This window comes from Calidris pugnax, unplaced genomic scaffold, assembly GCF_001431845.1.
Source record: "Calidris pugnax isolate Ruff unplaced genomic scaffold, ASM143184v1 scaffold27, whole genome shotgun sequence".
NCBI lineage: Eukaryota > Metazoa > Chordata > Aves > Charadriiformes > Scolopacidae > Calidris > Calidris pugnax.
Window position 1 is genome coordinate 8,823,360 of NW_015090893.1, and position 21,717 is coordinate 8,845,076.

General features: G+C 37.3%; 1 protein-coding gene and 1 long non-coding RNA gene across 6 annotated transcripts in view; one reads left to right on the plus strand and one right to left on the minus strand.

Annotated features, from left to right (window-relative positions):
* SFXN1 (sideroflexin 1) overlaps positions 1-21,717 on the plus strand; it is a 41,153-nt gene that overhangs the window by 17,428 nt on the left and 2,008 nt on the right. For 3 of the 5 annotated variants that reach the window (XM_014947903.1, XM_014947902.1, XM_014947905.1), the window contains exons 3-10: positions 7,724-7,898; positions 8,529-8,699; positions 11,676-11,774; positions 12,856-12,931; positions 14,123-14,208; positions 15,408-15,535; positions 16,063-16,112; positions 21,362-21,411. In XM_014947903.1, coding sequence (XP_014803389.1) covers positions 7,735-7,898; positions 8,529-8,699; positions 11,676-11,774; positions 12,856-12,931; positions 14,123-14,208; positions 15,408-15,535; positions 16,063-16,112; positions 21,362-21,411 — 824 coding nt within the window. In that variant the 5' untranslated portion in view covers positions 7,724-7,734. Of the gene's footprint in view, positions 1-71; positions 132-7,723; positions 7,899-8,528; positions 8,700-11,675; positions 11,775-12,855; positions 12,932-14,122; positions 14,209-15,407; positions 15,536-16,062; positions 16,113-17,716; positions 21,412-21,717 lie in introns of all 5 variants that reach the window. The other 2 variants (XM_014947904.1, XR_001412683.1) reach the window with 2 other exon arrangements.
* On the minus strand, positions 8,628-19,979 carry LOC106891414. The gene is made up of 3 exons (XR_001412684.1): positions 19,886-19,979; positions 16,846-16,926; positions 8,628-9,174 (listed from the first exon to the last, which is right to left on the minus strand). It is a non-coding gene; the product is annotated as an uncharacterized LOC106891414 (long non-coding RNA).

Below are 21,717 nucleotides of genomic sequence, written 5' to 3' on the forward strand. Positions count from 1 at the left end.
GTTAGGTAGTTGTTGAAGTTTGCCTTCATTAGTTGACTATAACAAAGCAAACATTTTTATCTTTGTTCTAGAGGATTTGTGAATTTACTTTCCAGTCCCTCTGCAAACTTTCTACTTATTTCAAGGTTCAGGTGGGTTTATTTTAATTTGATTTAACACAAATGTCCTTTATTTTTTTTCTTTACACAATTTCATTATGGATATATGGATAATGAGTACTTAAATCTTGGGCATACTTAATATATATGGAGAATTATATCACTGAAGATGGTGGAGTTACACTCTTGACAAAGAATTGTAGTTAAAATAGTAATTAAATCTTAAATAGTTTTATTACAGTGCTTTTGTTATTGAGTAGTTGAATGGAAACAGCAGCACCCCTCTAAAATTGTATGTGAAAATTAAGATGACAGGTAAAATACTGTTGCAGCAGCTTAAATTAAGGGTGTACCTATTTCTTGCAGTTTTATAGTCTCACTGTTTGAATAAAAAATAATTTTTTTTTAAAAGCCATACAGTTTATGACGATGACTGCATGGCTGTTGGATAATATATTGATGAAACCATTTTTGTGCACAGTCATCATTTTTACTTTATAGTTGGACACTTTGTTTTATAAGAGGATCCCTTCAAAGTACATAGGCATTTTATTGGCTTATGTTTTGCTGTATGGGATTTATTTCCCTTTTCAGCATTTACAAACAGGGGCTGATAAATCATGAGTGGCATCATACAGTCTTTTTAATACAGGAGGTGGGGCTTTTATTCTAAAAATACTTTGCTGGAAAACTTGTAATATTTCAAGCCAGAAATTCACAGGCACCATTGTAACTGACCTATGAGTCAGAGTCCCGAGTCTGGCAAACTCAGCGACCTTTTCTACTTCACTGCAAGTTCTATGTATCTCTAAATTGTATTATGCCAGTGTTTGTACTTTTCACTCTCCCTTGTACGTGTGACATCTGTTCCTTCTCTGTGGATGCTGGTGGTCTCTCCCTGTCCAGAGTCTGTATGATTTTTTTATTTTAAATTTATTTAGAATATCATTGTTCCTCCATATATTCTTAAAGTGCAAGTCAATTATGTCAAGCGCGTCATTTCAAATAAAATGTTTTTGTGTACTTAAATAGCTGTCACCTGAAGTTTTAATCCCTTTTGGCATGAGATCTAACCTTTTCCAGGGTAGACATCTGTCTGTCTGTCCCCTTCCCCGCCCCATCCCATGCAGGATTAAAGGCTATATACTATCCTTTATTAGGGTTAGTAATATTAAAGTCAGTGTTTTCTGTTTCTGTCTTTCTAAACAGAGTGATTTCAAGCATGATCTTTAATTGTAGCACATGCCAGGGGTCCTCCATTAATGTTTGTTTTCCATTTTCCTGCCAGGTTGCTTTTTTTGCTGCTGCAGCACTAACCCTTTTGGTAGATTTGCAAGGAGAAGGAGCATGTGCTGACACACTTCTGCTAGCTCAGCCTGGCTACCATGGGGAACAGCAGTGAGAAAGGCATAGAAATGGGAGTTTTGCCTTATGCCGACAACCAGAATGGTTGTGTGTTGTCTTTGGGGTGCTTTTACTCTGTTACCATGTGTTGTGGCCACTTTTTTCTTTCTTTTTTTTTTTTTTTTTCCTGTGTAGACACACAAGGACTGGAGTTTTTCCAGTTTACTCCAAGCTAGGTGTCTCTTGCACCCCTTTTCTTGGTCTCAAACGTAGATGTTCAATCTCTTGGTTCTGGCAAGCCAAAACTGTTCAAATTATCTATGTTTTATGTTACTTGTTCATTGTCTTCCCTGCAAATTTAAGGCTAGGCTTCAAGATTTGCCTTACACCTGGCTCTTGCAGATTCTGAACTTGAGCAAAATCACCCAAGGTGATGGCTGGTTAGTCTGTTGAAGGAGCATGAGAGTGCAGACCTTTTGTGCTCAGACCTTCTCCTGTGGCAGTTCAACATACTGATCCAGGAGACTGGGCTGATCTCTCTGCTTTCTGCTGCAGGACTTTTCTGCCAGGGTAGTTTTATCAGCACACGTGGTTCAAGGAGTGTCAGAACGGACACAGAGTAGACCAGGTGGGGAGGGGATAAAGACAGGGCATAGAAGTGGTATATCATCCATTTTCTATAGATCTGCCTCCGCCGGGGTAGGTTAAATGAATAGGAGTGAAACAGTACTAAATTGAACCATGGACCACCTGAAGTGAACACAGATTCTTATTGTTTAGATTTCTTATTACTAAAGGACTTGTTTTTGTGGACAGATGCATCATACCTACAAAACAGCAATTCACAGTCAACCTAGTAGTGTATATGCTAATCAGATTGAAAAGAAAGAAAAGAGCTTCTGTTTATGGGCTGCTTTATTAAGCATTCATTAGACAGCTTTAAACAGATTAACATAAGCTATTCTAAGCAGTTTTTAGTCTTTCTTAATGAAACTGATAATTTATTTATAAAAATATTGGAACTTGGACTTTCCTACAAATAATAGACCAATAGGGAAGCATTCATAGAACAACTTACCAACCCTAATGTACACATTTTATATTTTTTTTTTTAGTGGAAAACAGATTTCTGAATAAATGAGTTCACCCTGCTTTCACAGGGTACTGCTTTGCAAAATCAGCAGTTACCATTTTAGACTGGAAAAAAGGTTTTTCTCACAATATATCACTGTTCACAGGAGGCTGTCTTTAATGGTATAGCACTAAGAAAGAGAAAAGAAACCTAAGGAGCATCTCCTGTTTAGACGCTCTGCATGAGAACTCTGTTCTCCAAATCTGTCCTGATGCTTCTTTCATTTCCATTATCTGTGTTCACTCTGTGACATGCCTGCTGAGAAAGGCATCACATGAAAATAATTCTACTAATTCACAGGCATCTGCACATTGTGGTGTTTTATACTGTTTTGTGACTGTGGAAGTACTTACAGCAAACAGGAATCTGGAATAAAAGGACAAGGGTATTCAACTAGAAGAGAGGGATGAATTCTCTGCTTTTTACCCAGCGTTTTTCATCTCTCATCATTACTTTTGTGGAATAATAACTTGTGTTGTGCCGTATAAGAAGTACTTAGAGCACAGGTTCATAGTCAGGAGGTCCAGGTTCTGCTAAAGTAATTTCTGACTTTACCTGTGGTCTTGAGCCAAGTTATTTATGTTATTTAATGGTCTGTTTCTTTATCTGTGTGTGTGGGGAGAAAGACGCTCCTTAACAGTACTGAAAAGCTGGTAACACCTCTGAATGCCTTTGGAATAAATCGCAAAAAGAAGCAGTGTTAGATTTTACTGGTCTAATGTCAGTTATCTAGAATTATGTTACAAATACCTTCATGCGTCAAGGTTAGCTTAGTAGATGGTATATTGCTACAGCACGTTATTTTCTTGAAGTTTATAAGATTTATTGTTTCACTGTAGGGAAATCCTGTCTCAGCATATAGTAAAGATGTTAATAAAAGCTGTCATACAATAATGAACTTAACAGTGAGGGAAATGGGAACGGAGGGACAGGGAAAAGATTAGTTTCCCCTACTGTACCACATTATTACCCTGGAAAGCTTTAGCACTTTCCCTAACTTGATGGTAAAACTTTAAGATCGGAGGGTAGTTGAATTCTGACTATATTTACTCTAAGTTGGAGCAGCAATGCTGATGCTCCTTGTATACTTGCTTGATGCTTATTTATTTCAGTTAATTATTGCAAGTTTTAATACATGAACAGGCCTTCGGAACAATACATTTTTCTTGAGGTCTCTTGTACCAAAGAAAAGCTTAAGGTCACTAGGGAAAAAATTACGTAGTTAAAGAGCGAGCAAGTGTACTCAGTAGGTCTAGTCTAATAATATAAACTACATTTATCACGTTCGTTTTAATCACTGAAAGACGTATTTGGCAGCTATTTCTATGCAGTAGTGGATCACCTCCTTAACACGTAAACATAAAACACTGTAGAGTGAATAGCTTTTATATATTCGTAACATTCACCAAATACAATCGGCATATTCCTCTGTTGCACCCCACAATACCGTTTTAATGTATCAAATTAAAATTATGCAATAACTTACTGCAGTAAATAACTCGTATTCCATGAAATATACACCTGATGGGAAAGAAGACACCGCGCTGCAGGAATCTTTGTTGTACCCAGGGGTTCAGAGCTGCTGGTCGGGGCCAGTGTCGGGTGAACAGAGCTTTGTAACCCTTGACAGAAAGGGGTAAATCCAGCTTTTTGTGCTCAGTTCTCAGTCAGGTCAGTGCTGGTCATAAGAAATTTTTAATTTTTTTCAGTGGAAACTAGCTTTATTTCATTGTTTGTTCTGGTTTCACATCTTAATAGAGAAAGAGCTCTGCACTGGATGAAGAGAGTTAGAGAAAACCCCAGCCTTGTGATGGTCACGTGTTTTTAACAATATCATTTTCTGGGAGTATTTCAGTATATTTTCCTTTATCCAGGCATTCAGAATGATATATGCTTTTGTCAAGTAGCTGGGAGGGGGCTTAACTATTGCAATAAAAGGTATGAGAATTTATATTCATTTGGGAGTCTTTGAAATGATCCTTCATGTGATGACTTGGAGTAGAAACTGGGAATTTTAAACTTGTCTTGAAAGGATTAATTGAGCATTTAAGCTCTTAATACAGTTTATCAGGAAGAAGCAGAAGCAATCCTGCTGGTGTCCTACCTGCAGCCTATGCTGTCACTTCATAATTACCCAGAATTCAGCAATATCTGTAGAAACACAGGTTGATTTTACATAATGGATGTCTCACTGCAAAGGCAAACAGCTCTGCTTTGCCAGTGCATCTTGGAGTTTCTCCTGATGTCAGGAAAACTGAGGGACTGGGACACAGAGATATCTGTGTTGTTACAATTTTTGTGTGACTTTTAACCAAATTGATTTGGCTTATGTAAAATTCAATAATAAGTTCTGTTCTGTAGAATTGGAGATTATTTGTTGAAGGAAGAGCTTGCATTTGGTGGAAAACGAAGGCCCTTCTTATTTAATACTTTCGGCTTTCCACTATTCTATTGCAAATAACACAAGCTAAACATAACATTAATACATAAGCATCCAACCACTACAATTGTGAAAATTCTGGTTTTTTTTTTTGTTGTTTTTTTTTTTTTCTGAAAATTCTGGGGTTTTTTTTTGTTTTTTTGTTTTTTTGTTTTTTTTTTTTTGTGGTTGGACTCGATGATCTCTGAGGTCCCTTCCAACCACTACAATTCTGAAAATTCTGAAATTCTGAAAATGCTTTGGTTTGTTTTTTTCATTTGAAGAAAACAAACTCCTTGGGTTTTTAATAGAAACTGATTATTTAACTTAAAGAAAACTTCCCATAACAACCAGTAAATGTATGAAAGGAAGGATGTTTTTATTGAGTGGCATCAAATTAGGATTTTCTGCTAGATTTTTAACAAACTTGTTTAGCAATACTATCTGAGATATGGCCTTTTCATAATTAATCTGTTAATTCTGCTTTGATCATGAAGGACAACCCTTCATTATTATTTTTTTTAATCTATCCTGGGTTCTCGAAGTTTGATGTACTAATAGTAGGTTACTTTGCTTTCTTCGTTACCACGTGCTGAGTAGAATGTACTTGCCAAATCCTCTTTAAACATTGCTCATACATTTATACTGCAGTTATTCTTGCTACCTTATCTTTATAGCTTTGCAATCCTGTCTGGTGCACCGTGCACACCATGCTTATGCGTACACAGTTTCTATTGACATGATGAGCACGTGTAACGTTGGGAAGAATTTGAGCAATCTGCATGCCATCAGTGGCTCTGTAATGTATGTGTGGTACACCATAAAATAATACATGGCCACTAGACTTTCATTGTAATCAAATCACAATAATAATAAAAACCACAAAAGTCTTAAATAGGAGTCTTGCTTGTGCTTTCACGTAAGCATGAAAATACTAAGTCTGGGTAAATGCAGGGAAGACAGTCTTTTCCCTGATTAATTGCCACTCTAACAGCAATTCTGGCTGATAAGTGATTCAAGGCAGAATTATTTTTATGCAGTCCTCATTTTGCTTACAATGTTGATTTCATGGTTCTGATGAGGGATGTTACAAAGGTTTATCATCTCCTACTTGTACAACTGAGCTGATTATCTCAGTTTCAAGAACAGACTATTCTCTTTGTTTTCTTTTGGGGGGGGCTAGAAATGTTGTTGTACAGTATCTATTTGTATTTATTAGTTTCCTCCCTCCTGTTGCTTAAAGCAGCCGATTTAGAGCTAGTTATGATAAACAGGGAGACTTAAGCCTTCGTTTCTGTAGAAGTTTACTTATTTTACTTTTTTACTTTTCCAAAGACTTCCAAGTTTTTCCACTTGAAGTAGTGAAGGGTCATAATTACATTTGAGACATCGCCAATAGCTTCTTCAGATTTGATGAATGGTCTCTTCTTTTTTCTGATGAAGTTCACATATTTTTTTTATGATGGAGACACTCTACATGATTTCTTACTTTCTTTTTGTGATTGCTTTTCTGTTCTGCATCATTTAAGTATCATCAAATTGACCAAAACGTTTCAGACAACTTCATGATGTTCTTGAGATTAAAATGCTCTTCAGTGACAGTATAAGCCATATGTATCAGTTGTCCTCATAATGATGATGTTTTTCTTATTAAAACAGAAAAAATGCTATGTGATGTCATTGGTATTTTTATAGATTTGAATTACATGCGCTATTTGGAGGATGCCTTTTTTTTTTTTTAACTGGCTATTGAATATATTTCAGAAATTTCTCTTAAGAAAGTTAAGGTTCATGTAGCTTGTGCTATGCAGGGACTGTCTGTCTTTCGTTAGAAGTTGAAGTAAACTTAGTCAAAAATTAAAAAGTTAAAAAGTAATTTTTAATTTTCTGGGCTTTAGGCCCCATAAATGTACAACTGTGATAGTTCAGTGCCCTTCATTGTAGTTCTTTGACCATCTCTGAAGTATCATTAGGAGATCTGGTCATGTGCTCATAATGTGGCAAATTCTTGCATTATATAATCTTTGTTTTGTTAAAACATGGACTTAGGGAAACAGTGTTTATTAAAAGAAATTGCTGGGTTTGTGTTCCTGATTTTTGTTTTGTTTTGCTATGCCAGAGAAGTTAACTGGACTTTATTAAATATTTCTTCTGTCACTGTACTTTATAGCACTTCTTCAGGCATCTCCTGAAATATTTACTTTCTCCTTCCCTTTAAGGCAATATTTTCAGCAAACACTAATTCAGCATTGAAATAGAGCACACTTCTGATTAGTATATTATTATTTATTACAGGTACTTATTAATAAATTTCTGTACTTCCTTTGCATCTGCCTCATCCTCAGATATTTGTACATGTATATGATGTACCTCTACCTCATAATCAGATACTCATACTCTTACAAAAGATGTAATGTATAAATGTCTGGAAGAAACAGGCACAGAAACATTTCTGTAGACATTTAACTAAGTTCTTGCTTTTTCACTTGCATCAATACCTACCTCATTAAAACCCATGATGATGTCTGACATCATCCAAGTTCTGGATGAGTACTTCCCCCTTTAAAGCTCAGTTCTCCCAAGTTGTTCAGTATTTTTTCTCTGATTTTTTTTTTTTTTTTACCATAATCATAACCATTTTTCATCTTGCAGCTTATGGAGACATTATGAAATCAGAGGAATTCTATATTGCAAATGTTCATGTGTTTTGTTTTTGGTTTTTTTTCACAGAGTTTTTGAAGATGTCAGGAGATATACCTTTAAATATTAATATCAAGGAGCCCCGATGGGATCAAAGCACTTTTGTTGGACGAGCCAGTCACTTCTTTACTGTAACAGACCCCCGGAATATTTTGTTATCTAATGCCCAGCTGGAAAATGCAAGAAAAATTGTGCATGATTACAGGTAAGGCATTGATCACTTCTATTGCCAGCCCAAAAAAATCCATGTCAATGATAAGTACATAGTTGTACATTTAGAAGGAAGTATTTTAGACACTGTATTCATTGCACCACTCTTTCTTATTTTAGAGCTTGAAACACTTTATTTAAAAAAACAAATTTGCTAATGAATGGGGAAATTGTCATCTGAAAACCCCTATTAAGTATTCTGAAATACAGACATGTCTAATTCTGAAAACAGTTAATACAACAACAGGGTTTAAAGCTTCCTCTTATGTGTTATATTGTTTGGAGCAAGTACTTTCTTAAATACTTCCAAAGTAAATTTTCAGTGTTTCATGCTAATGACTGCAGAGATTTTAGCTCTAAAATCTAGTAATGGTTTGAGTAAATAGAAATTTGGTGCTGGATATATCGACTCAGCCAACGTAACCACTGCTGGGAGTTTTGCTTCTTTTAATTTCACCAGTTCATTTAAAAGCTGAAGATCTACAAGCTAATTATGAGGCAAAATTAATTTTGTATGAACATCCTAAAATCCTCTGATGCTACATTTCTCACTGGAGGTTGCAACATTTCCTAACAGTTGTGCTTTTTTGCTGTTGTCTTGTTTTGTTGTTTAACCTGTCTGAAGACAAGGTATCGTGGCACCTGGCTTGACAGTAGATGACTTGTGGAGAGCAAAATATATCTATGATTCAGCCTTTCACCCAGACACTGGTGAAAAGATGGTCTTGATTGGCCGAATGTCAGCTCAGGTCCCCATGAACATGACTATCACAGGTTGTATGATGACCTTTTATAGGTAAGTCATGGCAATATAACACATAAAATATTTGCTTACAAATTAGATAAGTAAAAATCGATGTTACTGTCAAAAGAGCATTTTAGAAGATTTATAATGAATTTTTTACATGTAAAATTTTGCTTCCTTTTATCTCTCTGCATTCCCTCACACTGATTAATGGTTTCCTCTAGAAGTAGTTGTGAGATAGCCCCTCTCCTTCACCATCCCGCTTATCCTTAGACTGGGAAAGTTGAATGTGCCAAAATCCCATCCTTGTGGGAGAATTGTGTGGAGGACAAAGAGGAGATACCTGGGAATTTCTGACCTTAGAGATCTGGCATGTAGGATTTTCTGTCTGCCAAGTGAGTACTCAGTTTGCTTTGGTCCATCACTCATCGAGTTTCTCCAGCTCCTGTTTGATCCTTCCGTTTCCTCAACAGTTCTTGAGTCACCAGTTCAGTGAAGTGAAGTCCACGGCAGAAGCCAGTATCATCTGTTAGTAAACTCCGTGTTAGAGATGTTTTTGTGACACAATGCTTTATTAGCAAGAAATGGTGGGAGGTTCAGAGGAAATAACAATAGCGCTTTTGATGCTGAGATTTTACAGGTTCTTGACTCACACTCCAGAAAGGCACAGCCATTTTGAATGGTGCATATATACCTGTGAGTTTAAAAAACAGCTGAGCATATGAATAAAACCACCAGTACAGCTGCCCACTCACAACTACTGCTTCCTCTTAACTCTTTTATGCATGTTCTGTTATTATCTATGATACTTAAAGCAGGTATAAACCTTTTCTTTGCATTATTGGTAGAGTCACTTAGCTTCAGAAGTGGTTTATTAGTCTGAAAGGCACTGGTTTCTTTGGACCAAACCCTCAGCAGTGCAGACAGGATTACGTAGAGATCCTTGGATGATGGACTCCATCTTACTGCATGTCACTGTGTGCTGGTTATTGCTGACCACTGCAAGAAGCAAATTCCTTGTTATGCGTATGAGGACTCTTGGGCGTGCAGCAAGGCAATGTGAGTCATGCTTGAACTTTAGAGCAGACCAAAATCCTCCACGTAGCAGTAGCAAGAAAAAGGAAAAGGTGTCAGGAAAAAGAGTTGCAGAGGCACAGGAAGAAAGGAGGAAGAACAGTAGTAATGACAGAAAAAATTCAGCTTGTTCAGATACTGAAAACCAGAGGGAATAAGAATACACTTTAAAATCTCCTGAATCTTTCCAGTTTTTGCATTTTAAATAAGCAAATTCCTTGTTATGCGTATGAGGACTCTTGGGCGTGCAGCAAGGCAATGTGAGTCATGCTTGAACTTTAGAGCAGACCAAAATCCTCCACGTAGCAGTAGCAAGAAAAAGGAAAAGGTGTCAGGAAAAAGAGTTGCAGAGGCACAGGAAGAAAGGAGGAAGAACAGTAGTAATGACAGAAAAAATTCAGCTTGTTCAGATACTGAAAACCAGAGGGAATAAGAATACACTTTAAAATCTCCTGAATCTTTCCAGTTTTTGCAATTTAAAGAAATAACATATCATCAGATTTCATATTTTTAGAATTTTTTTTTTAAATCATCAGATTTCATATTTTTAGAATTTTTTTCATATTTCAGAACCAAAGCCTCATGATACACACACACACACCTTCTACTCTAGTGTCTCCTCTTTGCTTTCCCACCTGTTACAGAATAATTGGTACAACTACTGCTTCTTCTTTAACACTCTTAATTTCCAATTCAGCCCTCCAATGAGGACCGCATTCCTCTTACCATTACTGACTGTGTTAGTAAATAATTTTATTGTGTATAAGCTTTATTAAAGTCCTATGAAAACTACGAAAAGTTATTTTAATGGTCAGGAAATAGTTTGGAGTAGCAGCTGTTATTTTTGGTGGCCTGGTTCCCCCGCCTGGAATTCTGGTGGAGCAGAATCTTCAGTGGTGTCTCCACTGGGGGCAGAGTTTTCCCCTGGTGTACTCTCCTAGCCTCCAACTATTTATGGTTCCTGATCCAGAGGTACTGTTTTATTTAACGACCCTTAGTGGATTTCTTTTTCATAAGTCTATCCCGTTGTTTATATATGCTACTAGTTTGACAGCAAAAGCATTCATCCCTCCACAAGACAGCCCTGTGCATTGTGAAACAAATTGACTGTCACTTTTGTTGTTTCTCAGCATAACCATTTATAAAATAATTATATCTGCAGTTTAACAGGGAACACATTAGCTTGTTAAATAGGGACTCTGCAAATTGTACAGAATATAATTTTCACTGCCCCCTCCCCCATGCTCACAAGCTAGCAGCTTTTTGTCCTAAGGCATGTGCATACTGGCACTGACATAATTTATGAGGATTCCTTGGAGCTCTTTTGGGTTTTTTTGATGATTGGTCACCTGGTTGATGCCGTACTGAACCAGATTAATTTCTGTGTTGTACCTGTACTACGTAAACATGCATAGATTTTCCTGAAAATAATTCTTCATTTTGGAGTTGTGTTTTTTTTATCTGGTTCTACATGCAGCTGAATGTTTTAATGTCTTAGAGATTTATTAAAACAATGGCATCATGTTAGCTTTTTGAAGACTGATAGGCCCTGTCTCCCAAAATCCACCTCTCAGTCACTTATGGAGCTTCCAAAGAGAACTAGAAGACTCTGTAATAGTAATGGCCTTGGAAAAATATACTAGAAATTAGAGATTTTCATATTTCGCTGTGTGTTTTTTATAGAGAGTTTTGCTATAATGCTTTTGTTATTACAACAAACCTTTGTCCCAAGTGAACCTTGCTATTTAATTACAATGCTTTTAAATTCTATTCTTGAAATAGCTTGTACTTTCATTATTAAGACAGTATCTCATTGACTGTATTGTTTTATCCAGATAAATAAGAATAAATCTGCATTATTACTGCTTGCACTGTCTTTTCTTGCATTGCCATCATTTTTCTGTGCTGTTGATTGCTGTATTTTTAATAATAATTATTATTCCTCTTTTCAAGAACGACACCAGCGGTGGTTTTCTGGCAGTGGATTAACCAGTCCTTCAATGCTATAGTAAATTACACAAACAGGAGCGGTGATGCCCCGATTACTGTCAGGTCAGACACGGAACCAGATACTTCTGAAGCATTTATAAGTTGTTTTCTGATGTACTGAAACATGGCTGGGCTTTAAAGTTTGATGTGATAGAGGGATAACTTTCTTCATCTTTGCTTATTAATTTGATATGCGCAGACGAGAAGTCTGAGAACGATGGAGGCGAGAACTCTATTTCTTCTGTTAAAGATAAGCCTGAGCACCTTGATGATAAGCACTTAACAGCGTAGGATTTAATAGGAGTCTGCATTGCCTTGCTCAGTCAACCATTTGAAAGTGCTTCATCAGTTTAGTGTTATTCGAGGGTATTTCTTAGTTCATATTTTGTGTGGACCTTCAGGTGTCTTTCTGTGTTCCCTTCTTCTCTGTACCCTGCGGTAGAGCACACACCACACTGTGTGCTTATTTACAGAAAGGACCCTTCAGGGAACTGGTCTACACAGTACTTGTCTCTACTTGAGGGCAAAGAGAGAGATTAAATAGATGCAGAAGACTAGAAATCATGAATAGGAGACTGGAATTGCAGTGCTTGACTTTCTGGTTATGAGGCTGGCTTGTAAATGTCAGGGAGAAAGCAGTGGGATTCAAGGATGTAAGGCTGAGAAGTCTGCAAAGCATGATTTAGGGCAGTTTGGGGTGGATTTGGGTGTTTGCAGTATAGCTGGTCTGCCTGAATGGGCTTCACTACAGTTGAATTTAATTACTATTGTAGACATGGCCTTAGAAATCCAAACTGATTTTATTAGTTTAAGCAGTTAGGAAATTACATGCAGAACAAAACCCTTCAAGGTGTTCAAGCAGACACCTTGAGAAAGTGCTGAACAGATAGCAATGCAGAACCAGCAGAACCTGATTCAATGTTCAAATGCTGCTTGCTTGTGATTTTTACTGCCAATGAAAGAAAAGTGTCTAATTTAGTGTCGCATTTGAATCTTCCAGCCACATCTTACTGCAGTGTCACAGAAAGGTCTACCTCTTAACTTTCCAGGGCGGGGGAGGGCATAACTGTGTGTGTAAACTGTGATTATTTTAAAAAGTGATACAGTTATTGTGCATGTACAAATGCCTGTATTTTTGTTTTAGCCAGCTGGGAACAGCCTATGTTTCTGCTACCACGGGTGCTGTTGCAACAGCTTTAGGACTTAATGCCCTAACAAAGGTATTGCTGCTATTTTTCCCCATTCTTAAGTAGAATTTGGTGTTCTATGAGATGCTAATGGCTCATTTCTCCTCCTGTGTATCTGTGTTATGTTATGCACAGCTCCCAGTATGGAGTGTAATGGCCATTGGCAGCTCCCTTCTTTAGATCCCAACCTTATTTTTGCCCCATGGAGATGGTTTTGTATGTATTTCAAACAGTCTGTCCTCCTTATATGTATATCAAACAGCCCTGTGTTTTTTTTAATATGAACTGTATCTAATAAGGTGTCTTTTTTGTTGTTTTTGTTTTGACATATTGAAGTTCCTGGAGGTACTTTATAGACATAGTGCTTAGAGACATGGGTTAGTGATGGGTTTTATCAGAGTTAGGTTGATGGTTGGACTAGATGATCTTAAAGGTCCCTTCCAACTCAGACAATTCTATGATTCTATCTAATGGCATTTGAGAGTTAATTGGAGTGGGTGTGTAGTTACAACAATGTGGACTCATTATCCCCAAAACTGTATAGGTGTGTTTTTAGGGTGCAGCATCACTTCTGCAAATGTGGATGCCTACTCCAGGCTGGCTGAAGAACCCATAAAGGGGTGCCGCTCCTAATTGTAGAAAACTCAAATTCCTTAAGGAAGTGCACAACACAATCAAGGAAAAAAGGTCCTTTATTGAAAAAAAAAAATAGTAACACTGTATTTTGTACGCCTTTGCTTATGCCTTGTGTACTAGGAGTGTTACAGCATTGACGAGGTATTTGAGAGATTGTTCTAAACAGAGTAATTCAGATTAGACAAGGCACTGAAGAGGTGAATTGCCTCCATAGTGAGTGCCCTTAGGTGCCAAGCAGCTGGTGAGGGTGTTGCTGGGTGTCACCTTGCCAGTGAAGACAGGGAAGTTAAGGGCTATTTATGGGCAAACAGGCACACTCAGAAGCTGATGCTTCACTGCAGTGATGCTACTAAATTAAGGTCGGTTTTGCCAATCTCCTACTGCTACTTACTCTGAGAGAAGAGTTATGAATTATGTCACATTTGTTTGTTGTTTTACCTCTGCCCCACCAGTGAGTTTTCACTAAATTTTAATTTAAAGGAAATAAGTCTGGTCTGTCATTAGCACATGAAGCATTTTAATGTGACCTTTGGGAAATAAAATTATTATGTAATTCTATTTCTTTTTTTTTCCCTCTGTTTTTTACAGCATGTCTCACCTCTTATAGGACGGTTTGTTCCTTTTGCTGCTGTTGCTGCTGCTAACTGCATTAATATTCCACTAATGAGACAGAGGTAGGAAAAAGAACAAAGATCACTCATTCTAGAAGAAAGGGTGTTATTAAGTTTTTAGATCAGCAAGTTACTAAATAAAGCGCATGATATGCCTTTAGCTTGGTCCAGAACCTTGCAAAAACTTCATGCGTGATCTTGTTTTGATTGATTGATCGTGACAGGTATAAAATAGAACATCCTCATTCTCTTCAGGTAAATATCAATAGAGTTCTTCAGTCTTAAGTCTCAGAAAGCAAGTATCGGTCCTTCAATCACATGGACCCTTTAAATACAAACTCCACTTTGGAAAAATACAGTCATTTCAAAAATGGTGCTTCAAATCCCACATACAGAAGTTAGTCATAGAAGTCAGGCTCTGCAGTTCTGTTTAATCATCTGAGATTACAAAAATTCGCACTTCCTCAGAAACAAAATTTCATATATATTCTGATTTGACTAGGACTAAGAATAGAAATGGGGAAAAACAAATTAAAAGCATCCTTTTATAAACACAAGGTTTTGGGAAAAAAAGTGAATATTTAAAGTTTATATTCATGATGAGGTGGGAGTATTTTCTCTCTTGTAAAAGATGGGCAGTCCTCAGTATATCTGCCCTTCTGTCCTCTTCTCACTCCCCTAGACCTTCTCCCCAGTACATGAGTTTAACACCTAATCCCACACTTGACTAATACATCACAGAAATATAGTTTGCTTTGTGCATACTTTTATACTTCTAAATATGTTCTTAGTGGTTGAAATGAAAAATCAGACTAGAATGCCAGAAGTGTCTTATAAATGTAAATTCAGTTAAACTAATCTCCCTGTATTCCCTGTGTTGTCTGTCGGAAAGGACAGACTCATTCCAGAGCAGTCCAGAAAATTCCACTTTTCTGAACTGCTTTTGAAGGAGCCTCTCCCTTCTGTTGACTACAGAAATAATGCATCTCCTTTCTTCCTCCTTGGAACACATGTGACCAGGCTCAAGCAGATTTCTGTTACAAATATTCAGTTGTTTACTTTTTAGCATATTTTTCCCCAGATCTTTCTTTGCCTTCTGAAATTTTTGTGCCAGTGAGAGTTACAAACAGGCTAACTTGGAAAACAAAATAAAACCATTAATTCTAATAACTGACAATTTTAAAGTGACAAATATAAGGTGACAAAAAAAGGTGAATAAATGCATGTCAGTCACTGCTTTATTTTTATCCCTTATTCGACAGGGAACTCAAGTTTGGAATCCCCGTCACGGATGAGAACGGAAACAGACTGGGTGAATCAACAAAAGCAGCTCAGCAGGCAATTACCCAGGTGGTTATATCAAGGATTCTCATGGCTGCTCCTGGCATGGGTAAGAATAACTCAGTCATGTGCAGGTTCCTAATGTATGAGAGAGTTTGAATTCTATATAAGGGATTTTTCTCAGAGGCCAAATTATCTTACAGTTATTCCGGCAGTATTTACATTTCTGTTAAGAAGTTCCAGAGAGAAATGTACATTTCTTACTGTGAAGACATCCACAGAGTGTTACGCTGAAGTGCAGCAGAAAAGCTCCTGGGATGCTTTTGCAGAAAGGACACAGATAGCAAAGGAAGGGTGGCAAATTCTGCTTGAGGGTAATTAGTTTAGTGAAGAGTAGGTGCTCTGACCAGTGCCAAGTTACTGAGCTCAGGTTTAGTTATGTGTGAAATTAGAAATTTTACTTATTGGGAGAATTTACCTCTGTAAATACCAATCCAGTGTCTTGAATTGGCGATGTGAAATGAAAGCTCATTTAATGACAAAGGGCTGTGAAAATTGTATTACAGTATTAGTTCATCTTAACATAAACTTAAAGTGCCTTTTTCTTTAATGCTTTTTTTTTTTTCTCATTTGCAGCAATTCCTCCCTTCATAATGAATACATTGGAAAAGAAAGCCTTTTTAAAGGTTAGTCTTAGATAATATGTGTATATGCATTTTGTATCCTAAGTTAATATTTTAATGAATTTAAAATACTTTCTGACTCTTCATATTTGCCTCCCAAACTCTGGGAGGACATCTCTGCAGAGCTTGCTTTACAGCTGTCACTTTCTTTATGCCTTTCTTAGACAGAGAGAGCTTGGTTCTTTTTATCACAGTGTAAAATAACATTAAGAAAATACTTTTTTTGTTGTTATTTTCATAATTGTTCTTAAAATGCAGAGTTCCTCCTAGTAAATAAACCTTCCTTGTACTGAGAGTTGGAATACAGTTTATTAGAAAAAGACTGAAGATTTTAATGCCTTTTTTCTCAAGATATCAACAAAGAGGCTTTGCTTACCTGCTGTAGTAGCAATTTCACTTTGGAAACAGCAGGGATGGTAAAAATCTCTTTTGAAAATGATCCTTCAAAATTTACTGGATGAGCAAGTGCGGGAGAGGCACAGACTGGGTGCACTTCGTCAAAGATTACATATTTGCTATATTCTGTTCATGCTGAAGTAGTGTCAAATCAAACATGTAGTTTTAGTAAATATATAAATTAAATTAACGTTATGTACCATGTGTACATGGGGTGGTAAAGAGCAGTAATTAAATTAATTATGAGGTTGTCTAACACAAGAGAAATAATTTGCAGATAAGGAACTATAACTTCTTTACTAGTAAAGGGAGTTTCATCTTCACCAGTTGATCTACTTACTTGTATAGCTCCGGGCAAAGTCTCTGCCTGTGAAACACCAGATAAGCTGGGAACAGCAGCCTCAGAGATTCCATCTCCTTCCTGTTAGGAAAAGAAAGTGTGGTCTGAGCCCTTGGAGAAGTGGTTTGGGTGGGGACTGGGAGGGCAAGCTGGGGAAGTTGGTTATTTTTGGTTTGTTTAAGATAAAGTTTTCTAAAACATTTAAATTCTATTTCTTATTAATTGTGCACTTCATTTTTCTTGTGCAGAGTTAAGCTACCCACTTAACATACATCATTGGAAAGTGCTCCTGTATTAGTATATAAAAGATGCTTTGGGAAGAGGTCCCAACTGTCTTCCAGTTTTTAAAACTTTTTTTTTTTCCTGAAGTGCTTTGCTTTTTTCCTCCCCTTGTTAAGAGAAAACACCATGGCTTAGAATGTAAAAATGGGAAAAATGGTGTTTGAGTTTTAGAATAAAAGTCAGTGTGTGCTGCTTATATTTCCTGAAAGAAGTGAGAGAGCAGTGCATCCAAATACACTGCCTGCAGCATGAAGAGCCCTTTACTGATGTGGCAAATTCTTAATTGCTGGTGTCTTTTGACCCATACCCTGTTTGCACAGTAGCTTTAAGCAGGTTGTCATACTGTTAGGTTCTTGATAATCTATTACTTTGGAACATTAACTCTTGTTTATAAAAAAAGAAACAAACTTGTAAATTTTGAACAAATATGATTTTGTATGTGTTTGACCTGGGAGAAATGTCACAAATGCTGTCAACTGGCAAATACATGACATTTGTGACAAAGTTGCAGCAATTCTCAGGGTTTGGAGACAAGTATCTATTGTTTTTGTGTGGTATAATGAATGTAAGGGTGTTGTGAATTTTTCAGATCAGCAAAAATGAGCGATTTCTTCAGTGACTACTCAGTGGTCTTTGGTACCATCATGACCGTTTATGCTCACCTGTTCCTCCCCCTCAGCCTCAAAGACTGTGAGTTGAGGTGAAACACTGCTGTGCAGGTAGTCAGTGGTAACACGTGGTAGAGATTAGTATTAAAACCATTAAGGAATGAGCTGCATTTTTAACAAGCAGCTTCTGCATGTTCTCTTGAGGTTTCCGAAGCACCATCCCATTTGCGGTACTCCGACACCATCCACACAACGCTTTACTAACTCATTTTTTCTTAGCCTTTGCTTTGCACACCATCACTCTTGAAAATAATTCTTGTACGCTTGCCAAAGCCTATTAAGCAACACACAGGGCCAGAAAGTAGTGAAATGGTTGAGAAATAATGAAGAAAATAGAATGATGTTCTTCAGTAAAATAAAGAGAAAGAAATGCTTCTGGAATGCTGGCCTCAGTAATAGCAGACTATCATCCTCTGATACTTGAAATAAGATGTCTGTTATAGGGCAGTATTCATCCTCCATGTTCTGACATTGTTTTCCATTAGGACATTTTGATGGTAATGTTAGTATGAATTAACAATATTCCCAAAAGCTATTGCTAGAAAATGACTTGAGATTGTTTTTAGAACACAAGCACATACTTGCTGCTTCAATAAGAATCAACGTATTTATTGTCTTGAAAATATATATATATTTTTTTTAATATACATAGGCATGCTTTTGCTATAGTTTTCAGCATTGGCCTTGGTGGCCTCTTCTGCGATTACGCAGTGTAATAGTTGTTGACGGGGCTGTACAATGTCTACATCCGTTATCTCTGCTGACATACACGTGACTAGTTCTGTGTGGAACCAAGCTGGTTTATCTGCTACAGCAGAAGGACCCCATAAACAGCCTTGCTGTGAGGCACAGTGTTTGTAGATTTATTTTAGTTACAGATACCTTCTCCTAAGGAAATAAATTGGGTTTTTCTGTAGAAACTTCTGAAAATTCCAGTCGACACTGAAGTTTTAATTTATACTCTTAACAGCTTCAGCTACTGTTTCTCTACTTTTCTACATACTGCATTAACATTCTAGTTGATTCCAGAAATTTCCTCATACATCCTTAAAACAAGCTCCTTGAGATCTCTTAGCCTGCAACTAAAATACACATTCAAAACTGTTACAAAACCAGAATAGAGAGGCTTGGTTGTTGTTTTTTAAAGCATCATTCTTGAATGTCTTACGTCTTAGAGTCTTCCATGCATTCCTAATTTAACTGTCGTTTCATTTATTCATTTTTTTTGGAAACAGGCATAGCTAGCCTCGGAAAGCTGGCAGATTTTGAGATCCAACAATGAAAGGAAGCAGTTAGAAAAAAGCTGATCCTCCTTATGGCTTTTGTTTGCTTAATTATCATTTCTCCATTTTCTCTGTTTGCACTAACCACTAAAGACGCCATAAAGACATCTGGAAGTTAAATCCTAATTCATTGGGAACTGCCTTCTTCCGGAGTTAAACGATAGATCTCTAACACAGTAAATTCTTCTGCTGTCTTGTACTTTTCCATTTTATTTCTTTGCAGGGATGTACCGCCTGCATTTGAGTTTTGCTTTATTGTTTTACATTGTTCCCTGGGCAACTCCAATTCCTCATATTGACTTCCAGCCTTAAGAGTTTTACCTCACCATCTTTCTTGACTAGTGCAGCCTGGGAACATTCTTGAAAAATAAAGGCTGTAACTCAGATCAAGTACCTTTGCAAAAACTGTTCCACCACATGAAATAGATGTCTACCAGTACAGATAATATAAACAACACTTTGCTCTTTCTCTCTCTCTCTGTCTCAGATTAATCACCAACTCGCATAAAGGCATGAAACTGTCTATTACTCTCATGATACCCTCCAACAGTCTTTCAGTTATAAAATCATATTTGGGGCTTTTCTGTTATGTATGTGGGGTCCCACGGTCACACTGCAGTGTGTAGCATCAGTTCCCCTTAATTCTCATCAGAGACAGGAGTCATTTGCAGAGTCTGACCTGTGTTCCCAAATACATGTGATATTTATGAGTGCCACCGTCCTACATCCCTTCCACTGTCAGTCACACCAGCTCTTGTCGTGAACTCTCCCCGTGTATAAAATGTAAAGCCTTTTGAGTGAACTTACCTCAGCTGAGGGTCAAATGAAGCTGTGTTTATTGGAATGCCAGAACAGCGAAGCGCTGCTGCATTCACTCTTTATCCTTCTTGCTGTTGCTCTCTTTTTCCGTTTGTTATCTCTTGTTGCAGGTGATTGGTGAATTGCACAGTTCTTCCTACACTCATTTCTGGATTGCAGATTGACTCCAGGAAAAGAAAAAAAAACAATAGAGGAGCAATCTTCTACATCATTTCTTCCCCTTCAGGCTCTGAAGAAGTTTAATCTACACACGCTTGTTTTCCATGGTTCTTACGCTGCTGTGACCTTCCTTAGCACAAAGCTTTGTCCTACTGAGCTTTCAAATTTTCCTTTTATCATTTTTGCTCTCAAATACTGACAGTCTTGTGTTCACCAGTTTCCCCTCTAACTTCTTTGTCTTGAGAAATGCGTCTTGCAGAAAAACATCATCTTTGTTGAAAACATCATCCACTGTAACATGTGATTTTTAACTCATTAGCTGTGTTGTTTTAAAATCAACTTCTTATTAGCATAGCAGTTGTGTATGTCCTGCTTATTGGAGACCCTAATTTTATTGTAGCAACAGAAGGCCAGCGCAGCAATGTCATTTAAACAAGTCTGGTTTTATTTCATTAGCAATTAATTTCAACTAAAATTCTAACATGGGGGGGAGTGGATTCCTAAGTAATTTAAACTATTATATTTTTTGGCATATGTTCAAGTTCTGCAAAAGTTACAGTAAGGAGGAATATGCTAAAAATGCATCCAAAGGTTACACGTTGCTTTCTCAGCTTTGTATCCACACTTCTGCCAGCCTTTCTTCCTTTAATAAAAGGTGAACTCTTGCAGAACTGGAGTGTACTAGATGGTGCTGCAGGGGCAAGTTCCTACACATCAAAGCAGATCATAAGGCAGGGGAAAGGGCTGAGAGAGGCAGACTTACATTTTTCCTTGACACCTCCCTTATTTATGGTTGGTGGCTGCAGTTGCTGTTACAACTGGAGGTCTATTTTGTGAGCAAGTTAAAACCGTTTGATGTCACTGAAGAGACAGGAGCTGTAACCACATCTGGCTCTTCTTAGGGGTGCCTGGGCAAAATTCACTGTGCCCTTAGGAGGTGTGGCAGCACCTCGCACCTGCAGCACCGCTCCAAACTTCAGCTTTGTTGCTGCTGGGGGCTCGTGTGACTCAAATGGCCCCCAGACTCAGGATCAGGTCATAAGTAAAAATCAACCACCACCTAGTGTAGTTTCTAAGGGACACGTACTCAGGATAACAGTCTACATTGATATCACTGGGAATTTTCTTACTACTTTTCAAAAATTGGAGCTCATCTTTAAGATGTGCTAGTAATTGTTTTGCCTTCTTCGTGTCTAAGAGTCTTTTAGGTCCTATCTATCTCTTAGACTACAAGAATTCCAGGAAGGTAGAAAGAGGGGGGAGAAAAAATCCCATGCTCACCCTGTGTTGGTTTATTTTTAACAGAGATATCCTTGGATGAGTGCTCCAATTCAAGTTGGATTAGTTGGATTCTGGTAAGTGACTTCTTTAAATTATGTCTGCTATTTTATGAGAGTTGCAGGTTTTTTTGGAGGAGGTAGCAATATTTGCACTTTGTTTAAAGAAAAAGAAAGTTGAGAGAGTTAGTGAAGCTACAGGAGTTACTTCACTTTCGTATCTGTAACTGATAATACCATATTAAAAAAAAAGTAGCAGCTGTTAGTAATGAAAAAGCTGCCAAGAAAAGCAGAGGGAGGGAGAAAGAAAGGGAGTGGCAAAAAAAGGCATGTAGCAGCTTGATTAGAAGAGATGCTTTGGCTGCTACCTCCATAAAGAATAAT